The following is a 25508-nucleotide window of genomic DNA, read 5'->3' as shown; positions in this document are numbered from 1 at the left end:
GAGAAATTAAAACCTTTACAGACAAGCAAAAGCTAAGAGAATTCAGCAGCACCAAACCAGCTTTACAACAAATGCTGAAGGAACTTCTCTAGGCAGGAAACACAAGAGAAGGAAAAGGCCTACAATAACAAACCCAAAACAATTAAGAAAATGGTAATAGGAACATACATATTGATAATGACCTTAAATGGAAATGGATTAAATGCTCCAACCAAAAGTCATCGACTGGCTGAATGGATACAAAAACAAGACCCATATATACGCTGTCTACAAGAGACCAACTTCAGACCTAGGAACACATACAGACTGAAAGTGAGGAGATGGAAAAATATACTCCATGCAAATGGAAATCAAAAGCAAGCTGGAGTAGCAATTCTTATATCAGACAATATAGACTTTAAAATAAAGGCTATTTCAAAATACAAAGAAGGACACTACATAATGATCAAGGGATCAATCCAAGAAGATATAACAATTGTAAATATTTATGCACCCAACATAGGAGCAGGTCCATACATAAAGCAAATGCTAACAGCCATAAGGGGAAATCGACAGTAACATAATCACAGTAGGGGGCTTTAACACCCCACATTCACCAATGGACAGATCATCCAAAATGAAAATAAATAACAGAAGCTTTAAATGATACATTAAACAAGATGGACTGAATTGGTATTTATAGGACACTGCATCCAAAAACAACAGAATACACTTTCTTCTCAAGTGCTCGTGGAACATTCTCCAGGATAGATCATATCTTGGGTCGCCAATCAAGCCTTGGTAAATTTAAGAAAATTGCAATCGTATCAATTATCTTTTCCGACCACAATGCTATGAGACTAGATATCAATTACAGGAAAAGATCTGTAAAGAATACAAACACATGGAGGCTAAACAATACACTACTTAATGACCAAGAGATCACTGAATATATCAAAGAGGATATTAAAAAACACCTAGAAACAAATGACAATGAAAACACGACAACCCAAAACCTATGGGATGCAGCAAAAAAAGTTCTCAGAGGGAAGTTTATTACAGTACAATCCTACCTCAAGACACAAGAAACATCCCAAACAAACAACCTAACCTTACACCTAGAGCAATGAGAGAAAGAAGAACAAAGAAACCGCAAACTTAGCAGAAGGGAAGAAATCATAAAGATCAGAAATAAATGAAAAAGCAATGAAGGAAACTATAGCAAAGATCAATAAAACTAAAGGTGGTTCTTCAAGAACATAAACAAAATTGATAAACCATTAGCCAGACTCATCAAGAAAAAGAGGGAGAGGACTCAAATCAACAGAATTAGAAACGAAAAAGGAGAAGTAACAACTGACACTGCAGAAATACAAGGGATCATGAGAGATCACTACAAGCAATATATGCCAATAAAATGGGCACCCTGGAAGAAATGGACAAATTCTTAGAAAAGCACAACCTTCCGAGACTGAACCATGAAGAAATAGAAAATATAAACGGACCAATCACAAGCACTGAAATTGAGACTGTGATTAAAAATCTTCCAGCAAACAAAAGCCCAGGACCAGATGGCTTCACAGGCGAATTCTATCAAACATTTAGAGTAGAGCTAACGCTTATCCTTCTCAAACTCGTCCAAAATATAGCAGAGGGAGGAACACTCCCAGACTCATTCTATGAGGCCACCATCACCCTGATACCAAAACCAGACAAAGATGTCACAAAGAAAGAAAACTACAGGCCAATATCTCTGATGAATATAGATGCAGAAATCCTCAACAAAATACTAGCAAATAGGATCTAACAGCACATTAAAAGGATCATACACCATGAGCAAGTGGGGTTTATTCCAGAAATGCAAGGATTCTTCATTGTATGCAAATCAATCAATGTGATACACCATATGAACAAACTGAGGGCTAAAAACCATATGATCATCTCAACAGATGCAGAAAAAGCTTTCAACAAAATTCAATGCCCATTTATGATAAAATCCCTCCAGAAAGTAGGCATAGAGGGAACTTACCTCAACATAATAAGGCCATATATGACCAACCCACAGCCAACATCGTGCTCAATGGTGAAAACTGAAACCATTTCCACTAAGATCAGGAACAAGAAAAGGTTGCCCACTCTCACCACTATTATTCAACATAGTTTTGGAAGTTTTAGCCTCAGCAGTCAGAGAAGACAAAGAAATAAAAGGAATCCAAATCAGAAAAGAAGAAGTAAAGCTGTCACTGTTTGCAGGTGACATGATACTATACCTAGAGAATCCTAAAGATGCCACCAGAAAACTACTAGAGCTAATCAATGAATTTGGTAAAGTAGCAGGATACAAAATTGTTGCACAGATATCTCTTGCATTCCTATATATTAATGATGAAAAATCTGAAAGAGAAATTAAGGAAACACTCCCATTTACCACTGCAACAAAAAGAATAAAATACCTAGGAATAAACCTACCTAAGGAGACAAAAGACCTGTATGCAGAAAACTATAAGACACTGCTGAAAGAAATTAAAGATGATACAAACAGAAGGAGAGATATACCATATTCTTGGATTGGAAGAATCAACACTGTGAATATGACTATAGTACCCAAGGCAATCTACAGATTCAATGCAATCCCTATCAAACTACCAGCGGCATTCTTCACAGAACTAGAACAAAAAAATTCACAATTTGTATGGAAACACAAATAGCCAAAGCAATCTTGAGAAAGAAAAACAGAGCTGGAGGAATCAGGCTCCTGGACTTCAGACTATACTAAAAAGCTACATTAATCAAGACAGCATGGTACTGGCACAAAAACAGAAATATAGATCAGTGGAACAGCATAGAAAGCCCAGAGATAAACCCACACACATATGGTCACCTTATTTTTGATAAAGGAACAAGAATATACAATGGAGAAAAGACAGCCTCTTCAATAAGTGGTGCTGGGAAAACTGGACAGCTACATGTCAAAGAATGAAATTAGAACACTCCCTAACACCATACACACAAAAAAACTCCAAATGGATTAAAGACCTAAAGATAAGGCCAGACACTGTAAAACTCTTAGAGGAAAACATAGGCAGAACACTCTATGACATAAATCACAGCAAGATCCTTTTTGACCCACCTCCTAGAGAAATGGAAATAAAAACATAAATAAACAAATGGGACCTAATGAAACTTCAAAGCTTTTGCACAGCAAAGGAAACCATAAACAAGATGAAAAGACAACACTCAGAATGGGAGAAAATATTTGCAAATGAAGCAACTGACAAAGGATTAATCTCCAAAATTTACAAGCAGCTCATGGGCTCGATATCAAAAAAATAACCCAATCCAAAACTGGGCAGAAGACCTAAACAGACATTTCTCCAAAGAAGATATACAGATTGCCAACAAACACATGAAAGGATGCTCAACATCACTAATCATTAGAGAAATGCAAATCAAAACTACAATGAGGTATCACCTCACACTGGTCAGAATGGCCATCATCAAAAAATCTACAAAGAGTAAATGCTGGAGAGGGTGTGGAGAAAAGGGAACCCTCTTGTACTGTTGGTGGGAATGTAAATTGATACAGACACTATGGAGAACAGTATGGAGGTTCCTTAAAAAATTAAGAAACAGAACTATCATTCAACCCAGCAATCCCACTACTGGGCATATACCCAGAGAAAACCATAATTCAAAAAGAGTCATGTACCAAAACGTTCATTGCAGCTCTATTTACAATAGCCAGGACATGGAAGCAACCTAAGTGCCCATCGACAGATGAATGGATAAAGAAGATGTGGCACATATATACAATGGAATATTTCTCAGCCATTAAAAGAAACGTAATTGAGTTATTTGTAGTGAGGTGGGTGGACCCAGAGTCTGTCATACAGAATGAAGTAAGTCAGAAAGAGAAAAACAAATACCGTATGCTAACACATATACATGGAATCCAAAAAAACAATGGTTATGAAGAACCTAGGGACGGGACAGGAATAAAGACGCAGACGTAGAGAATGGACTTGAGGACACAGGGAGGGGCAAGGTTAAGATGGGACAAAGTGAGAGAGTGGCCTGGACATATATACACTACCAAATGTAAAATAGCTAGCTAGTGGGAAGCAGCCACATAGCAGAGGGAGATCAGCTCGGTGCTCTGTGACCACCTAGTCGGGTGGGATAGGGAGGGTGGGAAGGAGACACAAGAGAGAGGAGATATGGGGATATATGTATATGTATAGCTGATTCACTTCGTTATAAAGCAGAAATTAACACACCATTGTAAAGCAATCATACCCCAATAAAGATGTTAAAATAAAAAAAGAAAACTGAAAAAAAACATTAAAAATTTTAAAAAAGAGACCCAAATTACCAAAACTGGCACAGAATGAGAAATGTGTATATGGTCATATACCTGTTAAAGAAATTGAATTCATGATTAATTCCCTCGCCCACCCCCCACACACACACACACACACACACACACACACACACACACACACACACACACACACACACACCTGGGAAAAGAATGGACCTGCTAGTCTGTAAACTTAACTAGTTCATAGTCCCAGAACTATACCTAAATAGGCCACCCGTTTCTTATTCATAAAAACTTTTCAGCAACATCAATTTTGCTCTTCCTTTGATAACCTACTTCAATTGTTCATGAGCTGGCCTTAGTTTTTATGCTATTTATGCAAAGCAGTGATGGTAAACCACCAAGAGAAAAATGTTTTATAAAAATAAATAGGGCACAACCTTAAGAAATGTACTTAAGAAAATTACTGTGAGTTTATCAACAATAAACTTTGAGGTCTTCAAACGTTTTTCTATAAAAATGTTTTTCCCCAAACCACTGAAATCACCCAACATGGACATAAATAAAAGGATAACCAAGGCCAATATAAGGAAACAATATAAAACAAAGTAAAATTCGTGATTTGCAAATTAGGCTGTTGTGAGGTTTTGTGGTTTGTTTTTTGTTGCTTTTGTACCAATTGAATATTGACTCATTTGGGTCAAAACCATTTGAAAAGTTTAAAATGTGGGTAGAGGGACTAAAAAGGAAAAAAGTGAATATGCAGTTCGGTTTATCTTCACCAGGTCAGTAGATACTTGCTAGGGAAAACTCAAGGCCAAATCAGTACACAGAGTCATTCATATCGATCCTTCCACCTGTGTGCTTCTCAATGAGATGACAGGAATAAGCTAAAACTGATGGAGCACCTTCAACTTTTATTAAATGATCAGCTCCTATTTTCTAGCCAATAAAAATAACGTTCAAAGAAGAGTTTCATAGTATTCCCTGGAGCTGTTTCTTTTGGATCACGCATAGATACTAGCTGCCTTTTCTGTACCACATATTGGGACACCTGGTCTTTTTGAAACAGATTTTCCAAATGTGCTCATTCATTTACACGAAAGTTTGTACAAAGACAAAATGCTTCAGTAAAGAGTCTGGCTTCAGTGAACCACATTTGCTTAAAAGAAACAGAAGCACGTGAAGTGGGGCTCTTCACTCATTGTGCCAATATTTATTCAACAGCTGGGGTGTGCTGAGCGCTGGGGACAGCAGAGAGGAAGATGGATGGATATGGTCTCTGTCACCACAGAGCTTAAATTCTAAACCAGGAAGACAAACGGATCCTCTGATAGAGAAACAGCACTTTGAGCGTGCTTAACAAGGGGACCTTTCCTCCCCTGGAGTGGGGCAGCAAGGACCAAGAATGGGGTGCCCTGAAGCAGTGATGTCTAGCTAAGGAGGAGTGAGGCCAAATGCTGTCAGGCAGAAGCAAAGAATTCACTGCAGCTCAAAAGGATACACAACAGTTGAACAGTTAAGGAATAAAAAGGCAGAAACACACAACCACCTTACTAAGAGGACGCCGCGACCAGTTCTGGCACCTGTACATAGCAAGCTGATAGCTCTGCGAACAGAAGCTTCCAGCTGTCAAGGCCACGCTGATATTAACAACACGAATTACCAAGTAACTCATGGTGCTGGACAGACTGTTGAGATGGTTCCCAAAGATCCTGCTTCCTGGTACTCACTCCTGGTGTAATTTCCTCCCCGAGAGACAGGCTGCCCGGGTGCATGGCTTCTGCCCAGTGGAATATGGCAATAACTTCCATGATTAGCTTACAAAGACGTGTGACTCTTTTCTTTCTGGCAGATGCTCTCTACTGCCTTCTCAGCTTTCTGGCTTTGATGAAGCTGCAGTGTTGGAGGGGTGACTGTCAGGGACATGACAGAGGCCTCCATCCAGCCAGTGGTCAGCTAGGAGCCGAGACCCCGGTCAACAGCTCTCCAGGAACTGCTTTCTGCCAACAGCCACACGAGCTTGGGAGCAGATGCTTTCCCCATGCAACCTTCAGACAAGAGCCTGAACATGGCTCACCCTGGATGGCAGCCTGGGAGAGAAGCTGAAGCAAAGGTCCCGCTAAGCTGTGCCCACATTCCTGCCCCATAAAACTGTGAAGTCATGAATGTGTGTTATTTGAAACCACGAAGTTGTGTGTAATTTGTTACACAGCAATTCATAACGAACACACTCATGCATGTGCATTTAGAATTTTAATATTTTCTAGAGCCATCCCAGAGAAAAGCGATCAGGGTGAGTCCTGTGGTTTATTTGTGAGCGAGAACAGAGGACCGTGTGTGTAATCATCAAGCAGTAAGTTTCCCCTGCAGAGACAACATTTTAGCTAAGTCCACACGTTCCTTTAATGAAGAAACAAAGGGTCAAAGATATTGGACTTTGAAAATGGGTCACTAGGAACTTCCCTGGCGGTCCAGTGGTTAAGACTCCACGCTTCCACTGCAGGGGGCATGGGTTTGATGCCTGGTTGGGGAACTAAGATCCTGCACGCCACACAGCGAGGCCAAAAAAAAAAGAGAAAACAGAAAATGGGTCACTAGTCCTATCTTTCCGGTGACTCCCTGAAGGTCAGGATCCACCCCCAGGAAAAGTCCCCAGGGTCTACACAGTAGAAGTCTCAAGTATTGCTCTACTCAGTGCCTTCCTAGAAAGATGAGCTGTTCTCTCCTCAAACCCTGATGCCCCCATATCAACACAAGATGGGTCAGCTGCAAAGGGTTCTGAATCTGGACAGACACTTGGAAATTCTGGTTCTTCCCATGGTAGCCCAGTGGTTTATCATGTGGACTCTGAAATCAGCTGTCTCGTTTGGTCCCGACTCAGCCTCTCATCAGAAGCAGGGGCTAAAGCAAGTCACAAGTTCTCCTTGCCTTAGTGCCTGCTTCTGTAAAATGGATATAAAAATGGCACACACCTCCCAGGGCTGTGAGATTTTAAAGAGAGAACTGATGGAAAAGGCTTAGCCCAGTGCCTTCCATTTCTGTAGCTCCTCTTTGTACAGTAATTCAGGTACAAAACTCCAGTTGTGCTACCTGCTAGCTGTGTGTCTTCATGCAAATTTAACTTCCTGAGCTCAGCTTTCCTATCTGGAAAAGATAGCGACCATATATCTACCTCCCAGGTGAGTGGTAAGGATGGACTGAGAACAAAATAAAGCTCACAGAACAGTGCCAGTATACAGAAACCACAAAAGCAAAAACGCCTGTATGGAATCCCTTAATTCTGTCCTCAAAGTATGAGCAATTACCATAAGGAACTATGACTGTTATTCAGGCACAAAGGTAAAACTGTAACCAGGAGCCCTTGGGTGTTGTCTGATAGTTGAACTAAGACTGAGTGGACATTTTTGAAAATGCATTTGCTTCTTTGTAACAGGGGAGATGGTAGCTGGGACCAACAGTTTAAGAAAGATTATGGAGATAAACAATCTTGGCAGTGGGGGGGAATATCTTTCCGTTGACTTATTTTTTTCCTACAAATTGGGAAAATAACACCATTCAGTCTTGGTGGAACATTTCTGTCGGATTCTGGAATGTTCTAAATTTGCATTCACTGGAACCATAAGGATGCAGAGCCTCTCACTGGCTGCACTGCTGTAATCACATACTCTAAGTGGTAATCCACACAAAATTTAAGAGCGTGCATCTACGCTTCCCCCATAAAATGTGAACGATTCCTTTCTACCCCTACAGCAATTCTTATGAACGCATACCCAGCACCCCGATGAGCGTGTTCAGTTTTGTTTTCCTTGCAATTCTACTCTTAGTTCTCCTCCCAAACCCCTTTCTCGAGAAGCCAAGAAGATGGGGGGGCTGGGAAAATGATCCTGGCCTGGGTCTCCTTCTCCAACCCTGATGTCCCGCCCATGATGTGCCCCATACGACAGAGAAGTAGGAAACTAACACACATGTTGTGTGCCATGACTAAATGATATTTGCAAGAGTTGACACTACTAAGGCAATCTCAAATGGCCTTGTTAACAAAGAGATGCCCTAAGCCAAGGTCAATAAAAGCAAAGAATGAAACATGAGATTTAAGGTGGGAAGAAAAGGAGTAAAAATGTCCGGCTCTCCCAAACCTCTGTTGACCTTTGGGGTTAACTTGTACACCCATCTACCAAGAGCAGGAGGGGAAGGTGGCTGATGTTGAGAAACGCATGCCTCCCAAGACAGGAGAGCAAATCCACATCACTGAAGGACCAGGGGGAACACGTGCCCCACAATTTAAAGGGCAGACTTTAAATTACAAAATGCTTTATATACACAATTGATACTATGTATAAAATAGACAACTAATGAGAACCTACTGTATAGCACAGGGAACTCAATGCTATGTGGTGACCTAAATGGGAAGGGAATCCAAAAATGAGGGGATATATATACATGTATAGCTGATCCACTTTGCTGTACAGTAGGAACTAACATAGCATTGGAGAGCAACTATACTCCAATTAAAATTTTAAAAAATAAATAAATTACAGAATGCTTTTTCCAACATTTCCCTTCAATGGTCTCTGCAACCCAGTGAGATAGGCTGTCTCCTTACTCCTCTTTGACGAATAAGGAAACTGAAGTTCAGAAAGATTGCGTAGGTTCCTCAAGGTCACACAGCTACAAAGAGGCCAAGTCAGAACTCAGAGCCAGGCCTTCTCACTCCAGAATTCTGGCCAAGATCCCAGCGAGCTTTCAATTTCATTACTACAGCAGGAGAACACATGAAATCCACATGGAAGTGACATCAGGGGAGGTAAGTCAAAGAAATCTCATTATTTGATGCCATTTATGCCCATAAGAGAAGCAGAAGCTTCTCTTAGGGATCTTTTGTGCTTTAGACAGCTGTCCTAACTTGGCTTTTCAAACTACATCCTAGCCAGTCCCTTCTGCCACCCTTGCTGGAATCACTTTCTTACTGGGCCTCTGTAACCAACAGCGTGGCCCTCAGTTGTGTTGAGGGTTAAAAAGCACTTTAAGGGTGAGCAGAGACAAGGAAAAGAGACTGAAACCTGTGTCAGCTTTGAAAGGAAGTTTCAGGAGGACCATCTATTACAGCTGAATAAGACTTTCCTGACTAAGAAACTGGAAACAAAACTTAATGAACTGAGTAGACAAAATCTGACACATCCAAATTTACATGACAAATCAGGCATCTGATTTTTCTAGATAAATCAGCAGAGTCATCAATCTCTATGGGATCACATTATTCATTCCAAAAGGTACAAAGGTATACAGATGAGGGTTTCAATCATCAGCTCACCCCATTATACAATCCACTCTCTGTATCAGAATTTTGAAGCATGGAACAAATTTGATATACACTCCTAGAAGGCTCATATGAATGGAATTCTGTTGACACCTGCGCTGGCAGAGGAATGGCTTCTGGGAGGGTGTGCCGGCCTTGTTTCCCAGCTGTTCTCATTTTGCCTCAGCCAGAGGGAGAAGGGAACAGCTGATGGCTTCACCCCCAAAGCCCAGCTTGGCCCCATCATCAGCACATCTCACCCCTGCAGCTGCCAAGGCAAAGACTAACATACCAGCAGGAGAGCAGCTGACTCGCTTTTCTGACCGAACTTTTGGAGCAGTATTGGAAGCCAAGAATCAGGGTGCTGGGTGGGTTCAACTCATCTTCTGTACATCCTTAGGATCCACTCACTCCACATGCCAGGGGGTGAAGGTCTGCATCTGTTTTTCTCACCATCATATCCTTAGCCCCTGGTACAAATCTAGGATGACAGCAGGCAAATATACTGACTTAGAGAATCAAAGAATCAATTTTGGGGACTTCCAGTTCCGAAAGCGTGGTGGTGAACTGAACTGATGCAGATAGAAAACCTTCCCACTGCAAACACATAAAAAATGCTAAATAAAATTTGACATTTTTATAGTACATACATAACTAAACTAGAAAGAAAGGAAAGGAAATTACCAGGACACATAAATAAAAAGGAATTCATAGCCAGAGCATTCAAACACTGCCAACACCATGGAAATCTAGGAGACGCAGTAGATACAGGCCTTCAGTCTAGGAGCTGTAATTTTAATGACAGGAGGTATGATCTGGAACACACGAGATGGGAAACTGGAGCTGAGATCCTTGCAGAAAGCCAGCATTCTGCAGGACTGCCCTTCCAAGTTCAAGGGGCTAGAAAAACTCTACCAAATGCCCCAGGGAAACTGCAAAGTGGCTACGTTTACCCAGACTGCTGGTGAGAGTTAGGCAGTCTCCCGACAGAAATCAAAACTTCAAGCCTCCACATGGGTGTGGAGACCAAAATTACAATAACTATGTGGTGTAAGATTCCCAAGATGAGAAATTAACATAAAAACTGGCCTCAGATGAGTAAAACCCTTGAAAAACCTATCATAAGTAAAACTCTGCTCTGCTGGAACTTTCACAATCCCAGGTGCATAGGGCGCTCATGGAGGGGATAGTGGTGGAAAGGAAAAAGCTGAAAATGAGTTCACAATTCAAAATTGCAAGGCATTAGAAGAGATAATTTATGACAATACAGATTCAGCACCCCAAGAACTAAAGACAACAGAATAATCTAAGAGGGGTAACAACATATGCATCCCAAAGTTTTAAAGATGTAGAAGAAAACACAGAAGCCATAAGGGGAGACAGTAAAAGGACATTATTTTTAATGATCTATCAGGTTTAAAAAAGAACAAAATTAAGCTTCTATAAATGAAAAAATTAAAGGCATTGGAAATTGCAAAGTAAGTCCATAGACTGTTTAAACAGCAACCTAGACACAGCTCAAGAGAGAATTATGAAATGGAATCTAGATTGGGAGACATCACCCAGAATGTAAAGCAGAGTGATAAAGAGACAAAGAGAAACAGCATGACTGAATGATAAGATCCAATTACATATAAAAAAGTTCCAAAGGAAATATAGAGAAAATAAGGGCAAGACAGTCATTGAAGAGATAATGACTAAGAACTTTCTATATTTGATTGGCTATAAGAAGCATGGCAAGGTAAGACATACATAAATTAAAAATGAGTCCAGGGCTTCCCTGGTGGCGCAGTGCTTGAGAGTCCGCCTGCCGATGCAGGAGACGCGGGTTCGTGCCCCGTTTCGGGAAGATCCCACATGCCGTGGAGCGGCTGGGCCCGTGAGCCATGGCCGCTGAGCCTGCGCGTCCGGAGCCTGTGCTCCGCAAATGGGAGAGGCCACAACAGTGAGAGGCCCGCATAACGCAAGAAAAAAAAACATGATAATAGAACTACAGAACCACAAACAAACAAAAGACAACTTTAAAAGAAACCAGATAAAAAGGCAGGTCTAGTGCAAAAGAACAATCATTAAACTAAAGATGTCTCAACAGTGACAGTAGAGGCCAGCATACCATAGGTAATACCTGCTAAAGGACAGTAACTGTCAACCTAGAATTCTGTATATAGCTAAGCTAACATTTAAGAAGAAGAGAAAACAAGCATTTTCCAGTCAAACAAATACAGAGCATTTGCTATTCACAGACCTTCAAGGCAACATGATTTTGATAGAAAGAAAACTGAATCCAAGAGGCAGAAGAGGTTTGCAAGAAGCCATGATGGAAAAAAAAAGGCACTGGTTACACTGGATAAACCAAAATGAGCCTGCACTACTAAAAACAAAAGCAAAGTCTACCACCACCCCACTATATTTTTTTGATGAGAGATGTGCTTCAAAGTGGTAGACTAAAATGCTAGACAGCAATAATAATAAATGGGAGAGACGATGAAAGACACGGAAGCATTCTTGGCCAGTGGTGGTATTTGGGAGGTGGCCAGAGTCACTGGCTACCTTTACACTTTGTTACTTGAAGCGCAACGTTTGATCTTTAACAGTACTACTAAATTGTGGAGACCGGATATATAACCTCTAAATTAACAGAGCTGGAGAGAAGTAGGTGTAAATAATCCATCAGCAATATAAAAGGAGACAGAAAAATAAAAGGTGCCTAAAAATAGCAAAATTCAGTAAACTTTTAGTAAATAAAGAACAAAATGGAAGATGAGTTTAAAAACATCAAAGGTCACAATACACATGAAGGGATGGACCTAGTGAGTTAAGAGACGGCGATTATAAAGTTTTTAAATCTAGGCATATTTTGTTTATAATAGACATATGTGAAAGATAATGACATGGAAAATTTGAAAGAGATAGGAAAAGACATACCAGAAAAATATTAACCCAAAGAAAACTGATACAGTAATATTTGTCTTGGACACATCTGGAGCTGTACACAGTTGAACAGACCTAACAAACTAGCCTCAAAATGTATGATGCAAAAACTGACAGAATTACAAGGAGAAATGGAAAATCCATGATTATATTAGATTCTTAAAACCTCTCTTAGGCACAGAAATACTGAACAAGAAACGTTAGTCATAATACATGATATGACATCAGTTAACAAGCTTAATCTAATTGACATATCTAGAACCCTATACCCAATACTTAGAGCATATACATTATTTTTAAACACACATGTAATTTTTTATAAAAATGTACCATGTATTAGCTCATAAGGAAAATTTCAAATGCATGAGAGTCAATAGGACACAGATCACTTTCTTTGACACCAGTGTAATAAAATCAGATATCAACAACAAAGCTAACTCATCTTACCCAACCATTTAGAAAGCAAAACACACACACTTTCTCACACACATACCAATCAAAACATATGTCTAAATAACTTCGCACTCAAAAAATCATAATGCAAGGTAAAGATTATTTTGGCCATGATGATAACACAAACCTAACAGCAAAACAATGAAAGCAGTAACTGGAGGGAAAAGTTCAGCTTAAATGAAAGAGCTTTCAGAAGAAGTGAGAAATAGAATAACACTATAAACCCCAAGAAAGTAGAAGAAAGGGACAGACATTAATGAAATAGAAAACAAAAATAAAAGAACAACAAAAGAAAACTGCAGCAAAATTATTTCAGAAAGAGATAATATGAATAGCACTATAACCCTTGAGGAGATTAAATCAACTAACAGATTTCTGATGAAAAAACACCATGCTTTGATGACATTAAGTCAAGTTTCAATGACTGTTAAGGAAAAAATAACCTCTTATACCTAAGCTGTCCTAGGAATAGAAAAAGATGTAACTAAAACTCCCAAACTCACTTTCTGAGGCTAATAGTAAAGCTTTGAAATGAAAACTAAAAGATATTTGGAGAAAGGAAAATTAAAGACTAATGGTGGTTATCAACATTGTCCTACAGGGGCTAAAATCCTAAGTAAAATTTTAGTAAATGGGATCCAACATTGTATTTTAAAAATGCACTCAAATTATGGAAGATTTATTCTAAGAATTCAAGGATGGTTTAACAACATAAAATCTATTAATATAATTCACTACACTACTAACGGAATAGAGGAGGGGAAAAAAACCCAACAAATGAACAACTAATCATACCAACAGATGCTGAGGAAAAGTTTTTTTAAAAAATTGAACAACCATGTTTATATGTTAAAAAGAAAACATTTTAGCAAACTAGCAGTATAGAGAAATGTTCTTAGTTTATATTAAAAAAAGATTAGATGACACACATAGCAAAATTTTGCAGTAAGCATCTTAATCAATGGTGAAAAGCTATTCTCATTAAAGTTGAGGAAAAAAACCCCAAAGACATTTGCAATCACCACTTTTGTTTATCATTGTAGTGGAGGTGCTAGCCAATGAAAGAAAAGAAATAAAAGAGGTAGAATGTAAAAGAACTGTAAAGGAAAAAAACAAAAATTACCATCATTTTTAAATGATAATTAGAATTTCTATGAAGTTAGTCTACAAACAATTAGAACTAATAAAAATCAAGCATGGGGCTTCCCTGGTGGCGCAGTGGTGGAGAATCTGCCTGCCAATGCAGGGGACACGGGTTCAAGCCCTGGTCTGGGAAGATCCCACATGCTGCGGAGCAACAGGGCCCGTGAGCCACAACTACTGAGCCTGCCCGTCTGGAGCCTGTGCTCCGCAACAAGAGAGGCTGCGATAGTGAAGAGGCCCGCGCACCGCGATGAAGAGTGGCCCCCGCTTGCGGCAACTAGAGAAAGCCCTCGCGCAGAAACGAAGACCAAACACAGCTATAAATAAATAAATACATTTATTTAAAAAATCAAGCATGGTTACCGAATTCAAAATCAAAGTACAAAAATCAGATCATTTATTTATACTGAAAAAGAAAATATCAATTAGAACTTTTTAAAAAGATATAATTCCTCAGATAAAACAAGAATAGCCATGAGCTGGTACTTGTTGAAGCTGAGTAACAGACACATGCGTGTTCATTATACCAGTCTGTCGACTTTTGCATATGTTTAAAATTTGCTGTAGTAAAATTTCTTCATTAAAAAAATAGTGATGCCATTCAGAATAACAGTGAATCTAGTAAGTACTTAGAGTACCTTGAAATATATCTTACAAAGATGTGCAAGAACTTCAGAAAATTTTTTAACTTACTGAGTAAAATTAAAGAAAACATATAAAGAAACGACCACATTTATGGCAGGAAAAGCTCTGATGTCATGGGAACGTCAAGTCTTCCCAGATTAATCTGTAAGTTCCCACTGAGTATTTTGGAGAACTTAGCAAGGAGATTCTAAAGTTCATATGAGATACTAGCATTTCAAGAATACTCAAGACAATTCTATAAAGGAGAGGAAGGGAGACAGGAAGAGGAAATTAACCTTTCTGAGCACTTAGCAAGGGCCAGGCCCTGTTCAAAGCACTTTCCATGTATTATCTCATTTAATCTTCCTCACGTTCCCCCATGGGGGCAGATACTATTATTTTATTTTATTTTTTTATTATTATTATTTTTTTTTGCGGTATGCGGGCCTCTCACTGCTGTGGCCTCTCCTGCTGCGGAGCACAGGCTCAGCGGCCATGGCTCACGGGCCCAGCCGCTCCGCGGCATGTGGGATCCTCCCAGACCGGGGCACGAACCCGCGTCCCCTGCATCAGCAGGCGGACTCCCAACCACTGCGCCACCAGGGAAGCCCCAAGATACTATTATTATCACCATTTCATAAAGGGAGTAACTGGGGAACAAAGAGTTTTCATAATTTGACTGAGGTTTAGGGTGACCAACCATCATGGTTTGCCCAGCTCTGAGGGGTCCTGAGATGCAGGATTTTCAGTATTGAAACTGCGAAAGTCCTAACAACACAGGCCGGTCACTCACCTTCCCAAGGTCACATGTCAGTAGGTGACAGAGGTGATATGCAAACCACGCCAAGCTGACCCCACTGTCTGCCCCCTATACCACCATATACCAACCAATCTAAATATGTAAGACTCGTTACAGTGAAGAATACTGAAAATAGTATGGTACTGAAAATAGGATAAAAAAAATAGTCCAGCAGAACAAGGAACCCAGAAGCATATCTGTCTAGACTTGGTGTTTATCAGAAGGAGGAAAGGATTCAATAAATGTTACTAGGATGGTTGGTTATCTTATCTATATGAGGCAAAACAGACCATGCCCTCATACAACAAATAAAAATAAGTTCCAGTTATACTAAACGTGAACAGCAAAAAGTTAAAATTTAGAAGAAATTATAAAAATCTCTTTTGGAGCTCAGGAAAGAGAGAAGGATTTCTTAAACCACACTTAGAAAGAAAAAATAGGCAAATAATAAGTGATCCAAAGAAGAAACATAAGGAACAATATAAACACATTTCTTAAGAAAAGGCTTCAAGTCTCTAGGAATCAGGAAGATACCAATAAAAACAATGAAATATTTCACATCCAGTTTGGCAACATTTAAGAGTCTGAAAGTGCCAAGTGTTGGCAAAAATATGGATATAACCAGAACTCTCTAACAAGTAGGCATGAAAATGGGTGCAACCAATTTAGAAAGCAAAGTAGCAACATACATCAAAGTAGAAAACTGGCCTACCCTCCGATTCAGCCATTCATCTGTAATAGCTTCCTTAGAGCTCACGCCCTGTATGTGAGGAGATAGGTACAAGTATCCTTGCACCAGTGCAATATCAAAAAGTAGGGGAAAACAGATATTTATCCACACAGGAGTGTACAATTTATGGTTTAACCATTCAATTAAAAGGAATGAAGCAAGCACATGTATCAGTAAGAGTAAGTCTTTAAAAACACACTGATTTTTGGAAAAGTGAGTTGCAGAACTTCCCTGGTGGTGCAGTGATTAAGAATTTGCCTGCCAATGCAGGGGACACAGGTTTGAGCCCTGGTCCAGGAAGATCCCACATGCTGTGGAGCAACGAAGCCCGTATGCCACAACTACTGAAGCCTGCATGCCTAGAGCCCATGCTCCGCAACAAGAGAAGCCACCACGATGAGAAGGCTGCACATCGCAACCAAGAGTAGCCCCCGCTCGCTGGAACTAGAGAAAGCCCGCGTGCACCAATGAAGACCCAATGCAGCCAAAGATATAAAAAAATAAATAAAGCAAGTTGAAGAAGTCTGTTGTATACAGTAGGATACCATTTATATAATATTTAATACATAAATAATATCAAATATTGATTAGAGATACATGTATATGTATAAACACACATATATACATTCTACCTACCAATTTCAGAATAGCGGTTGTCTATTCAGAAAGAAGGTGAAGAAATAGATGGCTGGAGAGAATCAGGAGTGATTGCAAATAAGCTTTAACATTTAACATCTTTAAATTTTTAAAAATTCTGAAGCGTCTATAGTAAAACTTGGTTGGCAACAATATGGATGTGTAACTTATTCTATGTCTTTTTTTCAACTTTTACAATATTTCACATTTTGTGAAGGAATGGTTAATGGGGCCAAAATTCTTTTTCATGATCATATCTCAAATTATACTGAAATTGGCTGAATAAATAATTTCAGTTTAGAAATTTTGCTTAGTTTGCCTCATTTCAGGAATACATGTATTCCATCAACCAAAGTGCAGCTGCATTTTAAGGTATAACCGAGACTCTTAAGTTCTGATGCAGGTTCCCAAGAACACCACCAAACCCCCAGGATTTAAGAAAGTAAAACCAGGTTCTCTGATGACATTCAGATTCATGTGAACATAGATCTCATGAGAAATGCTCCATCCTATCCTGGCTTTAATCACAAATATAGCAAAACACAAAACAAGGAATCTTTTGGTCACATTGCAGGCCAGTATTTACCACGCCCTGCCAAGAGAAGATGTCAGGGTATATCAACAACAGTTCTAAGAATGGATCATCTAAAGGGATCAGGGAGGCCAATGTTTCCAGGACAGACGGAAGGTCCAGAGCTAATCCAATGAGGTTGCCCAGTTCTTTAAGCAGTTGCCTAGAAACTGAGCTCTTAGTGTCACCTGGGGATGACATAAAAGCTTAAAGGATAAAAAAATATCAATATGATGCTGAATTATTTGGCTTCTCCATCTCATCGATCAATTGGAGGCAAGGTATACTGAACATTAAATAAAGCACAAGACACCAGGATGAAGAATGAGCTGGGGTAAATATAAGGACTGAAATGGCAGCCTGTCAGAAAGCATGATATTCAAGGCACACATTTCAACTGGCAAGTAAAGTTCATTTGAACTGCATTATCATTCCGTTTCAAAGCAAACTACGTTACAATCTCATTGCTATAAACATTATAATTATTTCAAAGATAAAGTATATAGATGACAAAATGTTTACTACGCCTAGGCTAAGACCTGGTCCCTGTCATGAGAGCGCCTAGAGATGGCCCTGCATCGGCCACTTAGCAGACACTCGACCATCCGAAGCCATGGTTTCCTCCTCTGTAGAGTGAGGGCAATAACAGGACCAACGGCAAGATTCTTCCCCAAGGACTGAATGAGACAGTGCATGCAAAGACCTTGCAATAGCTCCTGGCACCAAAGCACTCAACAACTGCCTTTTTAAGTAACCGTGTGCTGGTATGAAAACTTCAGGCTCCATCAAATAGTACAGAAACACACATAAAGAAACAGCTACTACAAGTGCACAGAAACTATTTCCCAAAACATTCTGTATAGATTATATCAACTTCACTTTCTCAAACCCAGAGAGCTGATAATTAAAGGACTGCACATATTGCAGAGCTGTTTCATACAGCTTTCAGTGGGCACACAGCCAACGGACCATAGGCCTAGCCATTTGGTACAGAAGGAACATCTGAAGATGTTTCTCACACCTGTCTTTATAAATCATAGATAGTGCAGGAACAGTTTAGCTTTAAGAGGCCTCTGGAACATACTCTGATACAAAAAAAAAATTTTTTTTTGCAACTGTAATGAATTCATTACAGCATCATCTACACCAGAAAGAAATATGCTTAGCTTCTTTAGATGATGTAGCTGCATTCCTTGGGGAAAAAAAAAAAAAAATCCTTACAGCTTCCACAGCTGCAACTTCTATCCAATTAGGTATATGTTGACTTTGAGTATTTATAGATTTTTAAAAGAAAGTTTTGAAACATTTAAAAATGGATGTAATTTTTGTTTCCACAAGGAAGGAATAGAAAAAGCCAAATGACAAGTGAGAGAGAGGGAAAAAAAAAATACCATGTCTGTATACAGAGTGCCGTAATAAAAGCCTGGGCTGACTTTTAAATGTGCATGGCAGACTCACAGGTGTTTATCTGCACTCCCTCCTGAAAGCCTACAATATAAATAACAACATAAAAATGATTTTAAAAAAACAAAGAAATGGAGAGAAAATAGCAACAGGTAAGAGAAAGCAACAAGGCTTTAGAAGAGGTAAGACAAGTAGTTACCTACTCAGCAGAGGAGAGAGAACTGGAAACCTGTTGCCTGGAGAAGAGAGAAGCCATCTAGAAGGTGAGACGGATGAGAAGAACCTGGGAAAGACTTGGAGATGGGAGGCACTGGGCACCTCTGATGGTCAGTACAGGCTGGGCTGAAAGACCATCCAAGGAAAAGTTAGAGCTGTAGGTCCCTTGCAAAGCCAGCACAGCCCCTCCCACTTTATCAGACATGAGATGTATTTTCTGCAGACACTAAAGCAGAGAAATTCTGTACACGAGGATGCCCGGCATAGCTGAGAGTAAAGAAGTGGTAGCAGAGTGCCAAACTGAAAGCAAAAGGATTTAAAAAAAAAAAAGCAAAGCACACTCATGGGTGAGACATCCACCTTAACCCTGTTCTACTACTCAGCTCACAGGCCCTATTAGCCAGGCTTAGGTCCTCAGCAGGAGGCTGCAAAATTCTTCTTTGGGGAAACTGACCAGCCTACGAAAAAGACAGTCAGTGATGTATGGAGGTCCCCCAACCCAGTGAAGGACGACCAGTTACTAAGCCCGTCTTTGAAGCACACAGAAGTTTCAATCAGCCTTTTAGTGTCTCATTGTTAAATATAAACAGACAGCCAAACTACAGACATTTGAAGAAAGCCAGAGACTAACAAACAGGAGTGGGGGAGGATCTGAGAGCTGATAGTGAGAATAAAGTCAGCCAAACAACGTTTAAAAAGTAAAAGTTAATACATGCCAAGAGTTCACCAAAACCTTACATCCATTATATATATATATATATATATATATATATATATATATATATATATATACAAAAGAAAAGAACCTTATTTTAAAAAAAGGAATATTCATGGAACAAGAAACATTTCTTGGAAATTAAATATGTAGTAGCAGAAATAAACAACTTGAGTAGCAGGGTTGGAAAGTGAAATTAAACAAACTCTCCCAGAAAGTTGAACAAAGAAGACAATTAGAGGATGTTTTCAGGAAGTTGGGATGTTCAGCTAAGAGCAGTTTCAGAAAAAGCATGACAAAAACAGTGAGGAAGAAATCACTGAAGAAATAATAAAAGAAAGTACAATAGAACTTCACAGCATGAAAGTTCAAACAGAAAGTCTCAGCGCGACTACTGATAAGAACTTAGCTAAAGCACATTATCATGAAATGTAAAAATACTGAGGATTAAGAGAAGATGATAAAAGCTTTGAGAAAGAAAACAGACTACATATAAAGGATTAACAATCACCATGCTATCAACTTCCCAAGTGGCAATGGGCATAGAGACAATGAAGGAATGCCTTATAAAATACTGAGGAAATATGGGGCTTCCCTGGTGGTGCAGTGGTTGAGAGTCCGCCTGCTGGTGCAGAGGACACGGGTTCGTGCCCCGGTCCGGGAGGATCCCACATGCTGCGGAGCGGCTGGGCCCGTGAGCCATGGCCGCTGAGCCTGCGCGTCCGGAGCCTGTGCTCCGCAACGGGAGAGGCCACAACAGTGAGAGGCCCGCGTACCAAAAAAAAAAAAAAAATACTGAGGAAATATGATTTCCATCTTGAAATTTTATTCCTAAATAAACTAACAATCAAAGGTGATGCATATTACCACCTTTAATATATATATCCGGGGTGAAATACATATATGTATGTATGTATATATATATATAAAATTCCTGGTTTGCATATATATATTTGCATGCAAGACACACATTCTAAACTTCTTTCTTACTCATAAAACTCTGTTTTGACTGAAACACCAAAGTATACAACTAAAGATATTTACTTTTCTATCTTCCCATGCAGCGAGCAGTGGCCCTGTGTCACAGTCTAGCCAAAAGAAAATCTACTATAAAGGTTTCTGGAAATACTTTTATTTTCCCAATAAAATAGATTTGCTGACTCTGCTTTTTGCCTCTTTTGCCTTATTACGGCCTAGAATGCAGATATAATGCCAAAATGTACAGCAGCTATCATAAGACCATGAGGCATTAAGCATAAAAGCAAAAGCCAACATGTAAGTATGGCAGACACAAGCAAAAGTAAAATCTCGGGTCCCTAGTAGTATCACTGACTCGCTACACCAGGTACTACACCGTTTACTTCACAAACGCTTGGGATGTAAAGATGAAAAAAAAATTGCTGTACAGTAAGTCCCCTACACCCGAACCTTCAAGCTGCGAACTTTCAAAGACACGAACATGGGTTCCACTAACGTCAGGCGTGAGTGAAACTGCAGCTTGCCCTCCATCTCCTATTGCTGACAATCCTTCAGCTCTGCCATCTCCCACCTCCTCTCCCTCCTCCAGTCAGTAACTCTCCTTGCCTGTTCACTCGATGCCAGCCCCTGTATGCCAGCTGTTGTACTGCACTACTGTACTTTTCAAGGTACTGTACTGTAAGATTAAAAATGTTTTCTTTATATTTTGTATTTTTTTTTTTAAGTATTATTTGTGTGAAAAGTATTATAAACCTATTACAGTATGGTACTATATAGCCGATCGTGTTAGTTGGGTACCTAGGCTAACTTCATTGGACTTATGAACAAATTGGACTCCTGGAACGGAACTTGTTCGTATGTACGGGACTTACTGTGGTCAGGTTTTCTGTTACTTGCAATGGAAAGTATTTAATCATTCCTAACAAGTTATCAAAAAAATTTATCTCCCACATGCCCTTTTAGGAAGTTACTAGAAGATGTGCTCCACAAAAATAAGGCATAAACTAAAAAAAGAAAGTTATGGTGCTCAGAAAACAGGCGATCCAACACAGGAAGGATGTAAGAGGCGTTTCCAGCATCTTGGCAAGAGAGTAGTCCTGAGACAACAGACGACATGCAAGCCTAAAAAGTAACCAGTTCACACTGGAGCAGGAAGAAAAGGGCTCCAAGAGAGATAATACCAAGAAAAAATAGTGAATAGATTACCTGATGTGTTTGATCATATTGGAAGTTTACTGATTCCCCCGGAGGGTTTGGAGGTAGAGATTGGTACACAAGAAACAAAGCAAAACGGTGGGGAAAAAAAATGCGAAAACAAAAACAAAGCAATGATTAGCTCTAGGAAAAACAAAAAGTTGAAAGAGGTATGAAATGGAATTACAGAACACTGTGTGGCTCAACCATAAGCAATATTTGCTTCATGGTACAAACATTAAATATTGTTTTTTTATTATGGCGGTATTATACTGGAAAGTCAGAAAGAAGAGAAGCCAGTGTGGATGGAGTCGTGAGCATGGGAGAGAGTGGTGAGAAAGGAGATAACAGAGGAAAACAGGAAATACGTTATACTGAGGTTTGGATTTTCTTAAGAGCCCTAGGAAGCCACTGGAGAGTTTTAAACAGGAAACCAGCATGATCCAACTCATGACTGAGACTGATGACTTTGGCTGTGGTGCTGGGAAGAGTACATTAAGCAGGGACAAGAGGGGAAGCCAGAAGATGAGTTAGGAGGCTACTACACTAGGGATAAGAGGCTCTGCAGAAGAGATCAAAAGAAGCGGAAAAAAACCGGCGGAGGCTGGGGAAGGCCACTTGAAACAGGGGGAAGTGGGTAGATGAGAATACATTTTGGAGGCTGGTGGCTTGTGGAGGGAAAGGAGAGACTCAAGATGACTTTCCAAGTGTTTGCATGAGGCATCTGGAAAAGGCAGAGGATGTTATTACCGAGTTGGAAAGATGGGGGCACGGGGTGGAAAATGGATTCAGGAGTAGAGAATTTGGGATCTAGGGTTCTGTTTTGGACCTGTTAGAGCTGAGATGCCAATGAAGGGTAACATGCAGAGAGACAAACCCCAAATATGCTCTGCCTTCAACAAGTAGTAATTCCTCCCTTTTTCTTACTAACACAAAGAAATGTTTCATTATATGCTGTGATTTGGTGCACTGATTGATTTAAAACTCCATACCGAGAATCCAAGGATAAACAAGCAGTGAATCCTGGGATATCACAGTATGTAACCCATTCTAAATGTTTAGGCTTAACCGGCTTTCTATTTTGAGTCATATCTATCGTAAGGAAAAACCACCTCTACCAAAGCTGCAGTCATAAAATAATAAGTCCTTCCCCCATGAAATAATTTCCCATTATTAGCTTGATTTAGTAAACATTTTCCTCTAAAAGAAAAAAAGTATTGTTCATGCTCAGTGGACTTCCGTTTATGTGTACACAGCTTGTGTCAAGTCCAAGGCCACCTCAGGCGCACTTTGAGATTGTTTCAGTTTTTTAAAAGTTCTTTCTCAATAAATACTCAAAAGGACCCATTTGTACAAAAGTCTTTCAAAACATTTTTGACAACTATTATTTTCACCTGCAGGTGATAGAGTTTTTTAACTAAACAGCCAGCAGTATTCTTTCTTGGCGTTCTCATTGCTTCTTCCTTCCTTTGAGCAACCTTTTTACTTAATCATTAATTCCCAAATTGGTCTTCATTGCCATGTGGATTTTATCGAGAGCTGGGTTTTAGCCACATTACAGTAGATGCGGTGGGGTACGGAGGTGCGGTGGGGTAGAGGGTAGCAGTGGCAATTACAAAATTAAACGTACCATAAGGTGGTAACGGTTCGTGATTGAGGCCAGTTGTTGAAAAATAATGCCTGTTACATAGAATCACAGAAATTTAGAGCTGGAGGCCAAGGCAAGTCTTTCATTGGTAGGTCGACAGCGCCTCTAGCGGCAGAAAGACGGCGCTGGTGGTGACGGCGACCGGCAGAAACTTCCGAATTTTTAAAAAGGCACCTGCTGTTTGAGTTCTCATTGTGCAAAAAGAAAAGATCCACAGGTACCCATTTAAGGGGATGCAACTCGGGAAAACCTAGATCTATAAAACAGCTATAATAGCTACACTTTGGCTTAACGTGGAAATGAGTTGTCGCTTTACACAAGGTTGATTTAAGCGACTATTTAGCTGAGAACCTGACGGAGTGGCGGGAAACAAAGATTCTGCTCAAATCTAGCCGCCACTGACAACTACGCAGGTATCCGGAATTAGACAGGGAAAGAAAATTAAAGAAGTAGGCAAGAGAGTCCATTTTTTAAATGGAGAGCGCCGTGGAACGCCGCAGGCACACCTGTGGGCACGGGGATGGCTCACCTGCGCGGTTACTGTGCGTCCCCCCAAGCGTATCCGAGGGGGTGCAGGGGTGCACAGGAAACCTCATGGAGGGCTGACCAGTCAGAGATTGGGGGATTCACTAAGGGACAGGGTAAGATGACCCGACGCGCATCATCCCGGGCGACACGTGTAACTGTCAAGACAGATACCCTGGCAAATGATCCCCGAGATGGGAGGACACGCGGCAGCGGCCCCGTGGCTGGGCCACCAGGGCTACACGCAGGCGGCTTCCAGGCCCGGAGCCAAGGGCTCCCTCCTTCCCCCGGGAATTGGCACCTGGGGTGGGGGCCGGGGGGGGCGGGGGTCCCCTCCGAGCCTGGAGCCCGAGCCCGGGGGCTCCGCAGCTGCGTCCCCGCGCGCCGGGTCGCGGGGCAATCCCGCCACTCGGCGTCCCCCCAGTGCGGCGCGTGGTGCCCCCGGAGGGCGAGTCCCCAGCGGGCGGGCGGGGACAGCGGGGGACCGGCGGGGAGCCGCCTGGCCTCGGCGACTTACCTTGGGCCGCGCGCGGCGCCAGCAGAGCCCCGGCCAGGGCGAGCAGGAGGGCGCGGGCGGGGGGCGCGGGCAGCGGGCGCGCTGCCATCGTCGCCGGCCTTCCGTGCAGCAGCAGCTCTCGGGGCCGGGCGGCAGGCGCTGCACCATCCCCCGCGGGCGCCGAGCGGGGGCCGGGCGTCGCGGCCCGAGGGACTTCCTGCTGCGGGGAGTCAACTCCGAACCCCTCGCGCAGCGCCCGGCCGCTGAAGAGCTAGTCTAGGCTTTCATTTTTTTTAAAAAGTTTTCCCCGGCGCGTGTGTGTGTGCGTGTGTGCGTGTGTGTGTGCGCGCGCGCACGCTGTTCTGGCACGAGCCAGCCTTGACCGTTGCAATAAACGAGCAAACTGTCCGAGTTGGCCCGGGGACGAGGAAGATCGTTAGGGAGAGGAGGCAGGCCTGTGAAATGGATCCACAGCCAACAGTCACCGTTCTCATCACCACGGAACAAATTATGGTCTCCCCCGCACCCCCGCCCGCCCGCCCGCGGCGTCCCGCGGGTCCTAGAGACCGGTCAGGGGCCCCCGCCAGGGTCCCGCCCAGAGCCGGCTCTGGCCCACCCCCGGGGCGGCTCGGGGCAGGGCGCCTCCCGGGCCGCGCGCCCCGGCGGCGGCACAGACGTGGCTTGGTGGCGGCGCGGGCGTCCGGAGCGCACACATCCCCGCCCCGGGATGATGTGGCCGCGGGGCCCCGGGCGCCCGGCTGCCAAGAGCACACGCGGCTGCACCGTCCAGCTTTCCAGTCTGAGGCTGGAAATGATGATTCGGCTGCTCGCTCCCGGAACGCGGGT

At 41.5% G+C, this 25508-nt stretch overlaps 1 protein-coding gene across 1 annotated transcript in view; it reads right to left on the bottom strand.

The window, feature by feature from the left end:
* Positions 1 to 25062, bottom strand: part of ADAM12 (ADAM metallopeptidase domain 12) — a 396124-nt gene extending 371062 nt beyond the window's left edge. The window contains exon 1 of the mRNA XM_007449628.1: positions 24684 to 25062. Coding sequence (XP_007449690.1) covers positions 24684 to 24771 — 88 coding nt within the window. The 5' untranslated portion in view covers positions 24772 to 25062. The remainder of the gene's footprint in view (positions 1 to 24683) is intronic.
* Between the last annotated feature and the right edge of the window lie 446 nt (positions 25063 to 25508).

This window comes from Lipotes vexillifer, unplaced genomic scaffold (assembly GCF_000442215.2).
Source record: "Lipotes vexillifer unplaced genomic scaffold, Lipotes_vexillifer_v1.1 scaffold1262, whole genome shotgun sequence".
Taxonomy (NCBI): domain Eukaryota; kingdom Metazoa; phylum Chordata; class Mammalia; order Artiodactyla; family Lipotidae; genus Lipotes; species Lipotes vexillifer.
Note: the sequence above shows the minus strand (reverse complement) of the source record. Positions and strands in the feature narration are given on the sequence as shown.